Source organism: Seriola lalandi, unplaced genomic scaffold (genome assembly GCF_002814215.2).
Source record: "Seriola lalandi dorsalis isolate HSWRI2012SDOR001 ecotype SW California unplaced genomic scaffold, Sedor1 jcf7180002053897, whole genome shotgun sequence".
Taxonomy (NCBI): Eukaryota; Metazoa; Chordata; class Actinopteri; order Carangiformes; family Carangidae; genus Seriola; species Seriola lalandi.
In genome coordinates this window covers 4,215-6,845 of record NW_019524450.1, presented here as the reverse complement: position 1 = coordinate 6,845, position 2,631 = coordinate 4,215, and the positions used below count along the sequence as shown (strand labels likewise).

Sequence of the window (2,631 nt, the reverse complement as noted above, 5' to 3'; positions counted from 1 at the left end):
ACATTATCTCCTGCACTTTGATCACATGACTCACATCAGCTGATTTCTACAAAGTCTCATCAACAACATCTGATGTGAGATGGTTCACTGTCACAGCAACAACCAGGAAGTAGCTGCACCAAGACTCACCTGACTGATGAACATCCAGGTAGATGGTGCTGATGCGCTCAGTCTTTAAATTTGCTCTCTTCCTGCGGTTTGTTCTTCTCTGGAAGACTCGACACTCGTATGTTCCTGTGTCATTACTGGTCACATTCTTCAGTATTATGGAAACGTCACCGTCCTTCATCGGTCGGTCCTTCAGGACCACCCGGTTCTGAAAAGATGGATGCTGGTGTTCGGGAACAGAACGCCCGTCCCGGAACATGAAGACATATTCTGTCTCCAATTCAGGTCTGGACCACTCTACAACTATGATGTTTGTGCTGCTGGGAGCTCGGCATGGCAGAGTGACAGTGTCTCCAGGTTTAGCCGTTTTATTTACTTGGACTGAAACAGAGAAAGACACAGAGCAGAGGTTAGAGGATCCAATCACTCAAGTGTATGTCATGTGAGAGCCAATAAAACCAACTGGAATGGTCAAAGTCTTCATAATGACATTGATATATGACTTCAGCTCACAAGTCAAACATTAATTAATACTACTACTACAAATAAGAAAAAAGGAAATCAGAAATTCATTTTCTATTGATACAGTAACTTCAAACGTGTTTGTAGCCCTTTTTTACATCTCATTCTTTACTATATTACCACTAGAGTCCATTAGTGTTGCAGCTCATTTATTTACAGAAATGGTTTAAATATTAACTCCAGTCTGTCATATAATAGTCATCTGACTGGTAACAATATACTGAGAAAATATGGAAATTATGGCTCTGGCCGAATCACTGTAACCTCTTCTTTTACTTAACAAATGAGTTGCAACTCCAAGTTTATGAACTTTATTAATTCATAAAGTCAGTCTAACATTCGGTCATGTGGTTACTTACAGTTGAATAATGTAAACAAACTAAGACAAGCTCTTACAGTCAATGTGGACAGACTCTCACATTTTTTAGCTGTATTTCAATATTCCTGTATGTAAAATTTACACCAGAAACCACCAAACAAGCTGTGACGCACTTTAAAATTCGATAGTGTAGAGCTCTTAGCCGAAAACATTTACTATGTTGCTAAAACGTTTCTCAATGTAAAAAAAATGGCCGACGCAGCGGTCACGCAGTTTAAAATTCGATAGTGTAGAGCTCTTAAGATGCCAAAAACTTTTCTCAATATATAAAAAAAATGGCCGGCGCAGTTGTGACGCAGTTTCAAATTCGTTAGTGTGGACATATTAAAAAGCCGAAAACATTTTCTCTGTAGCTTTTAATTTAAGCCTGCTGCATAAAATCGTCTCTCTGCTGTCACCACACTGGTTTACTTTTTTAATCTGAAACAATTTCCAAAAAAGTAACCATTAAAGGAATTTACTCCGGCGTTTTCAGAGGCCTTAGAAATGTTTGAAGGTCTGTGACGACACAGAAACAATTAACCGTCTCTCAGGTTGAATGTGAAATGTGAACAGGTGCACAGCTCACCGTCAGAGGAAGACACGAGGACCCAGAAGGACAGAAAAGTCCCGCTGAGTGACGCCGGTGTTAAAGCAGACATCTCAATCCTGTGTTGTGGAAATCGACGCTGCTGGGAAGTCACTGCCGAGCAGGGCGGCTCCGCAGGGGCTTTATACGGAGGGTGGGGTTAACACGTGCCCGGCTCGGTTGGGGCGGATCTTGATTTAACTTTATGATAACGCCACTGTGAGATCCAAGGAAACTCCTCCTCTAACCACGAGTTAAAAGCAAGTCTATTTATCTTTATTAAAACGTGTATTTCTTGTGCGGCAATATATCGACAGAGTGTGTAGTATAGTGCCCAGTGTGGAAATCGTCCACCTGGTGGCAGTATAGCCACATAGATTATTCTCAACAGAATCCTAAGACATTACACAGCTGCAGCAGTCACACTATGATCATAAACAATAATTACTTTTAATTTAATTTATTTATCTTTCAATTTAGCCGTTTTACTGGTCTGTCATTTATTTTCTATGATTATTTTCTGGATTGTTTTCCTTCTAATGCCCTACCTTTATTTCAGGTTATTTGTTTTATTACTACTTTCATTCTGGTTTTATTCACTTCCAAACATCTCCTCTCTTTTATCATATTATTATTTTATCTTTACTATTTTATCTTCATTTTTATTTGATTTTCCATGTTCTATCTTTATTCTGTAAAGCACTTTGTGTGATATTTTTGTATGAAAAGTGCTCATAAAAATACATGTCTGATTGATTGATTGATTGATTGATTGATTGATTGATTGATTGAATAAGCTTTATTTATTCATATATAGCACCATTTGAAACAAAGTTATAAAGTGCTTTACAAGACAAGATAAAATTGAAGATGAACAATAAAAATGAATGATGAAAAAACAGATTTAAAAATAGTTTGAGGGTTTTACATTTACAACATAGGGGTGGGGGGGGGTGTGGCAATGAGGTACAGTAAAAATGAGATAAAGCAGTCTAAAATGATCCAAAATCATGTAATTTGAAGAATGTTTATTTATTTTACATGCAGACACCTC

At 37.7% G+C, this 2,631-nt stretch overlaps 1 protein-coding gene across 1 annotated transcript; it reads right to left on the bottom strand.

The window, feature by feature from the left end:
* Positions 1–11: 11 nt before the first annotated feature.
* Positions 12–1,679, bottom strand: LOC147819366 (butyrophilin subfamily 2 member A1-like). Its single transcript, XM_087172890.1, has 2 exons — positions 1,578–1,679; positions 12–489 (listed from the first exon to the last, which is right to left on the bottom strand). The coding sequence occupies exons 1-2, from the start codon at positions 1,648–1,650 to the stop codon at positions 47–49; spliced, it is 516 nt and encodes a 171-aa protein (XP_087029016.1). The 5' UTR covers positions 1,651–1,679; the 3' UTR covers positions 12–46.
* Positions 1,680–2,631: the final 952 nt, after the last annotated feature.

Coding starts and splice junctions, on each gene's coding strand:
- LOC147819366 (XM_087172890.1), bottom strand. CDS start 1,650: ATGTCTGCTTTAACACCGGCGTCACTCAGCGGGACTTTTCTGTCCTTC. Junction 490..1,577: donor CCTCGTGTCTTCCTCTGACG/GTGAGCTGTGCA, acceptor TCTCTGTTTCAG/TCCAAGTAAATAAAACGGCT.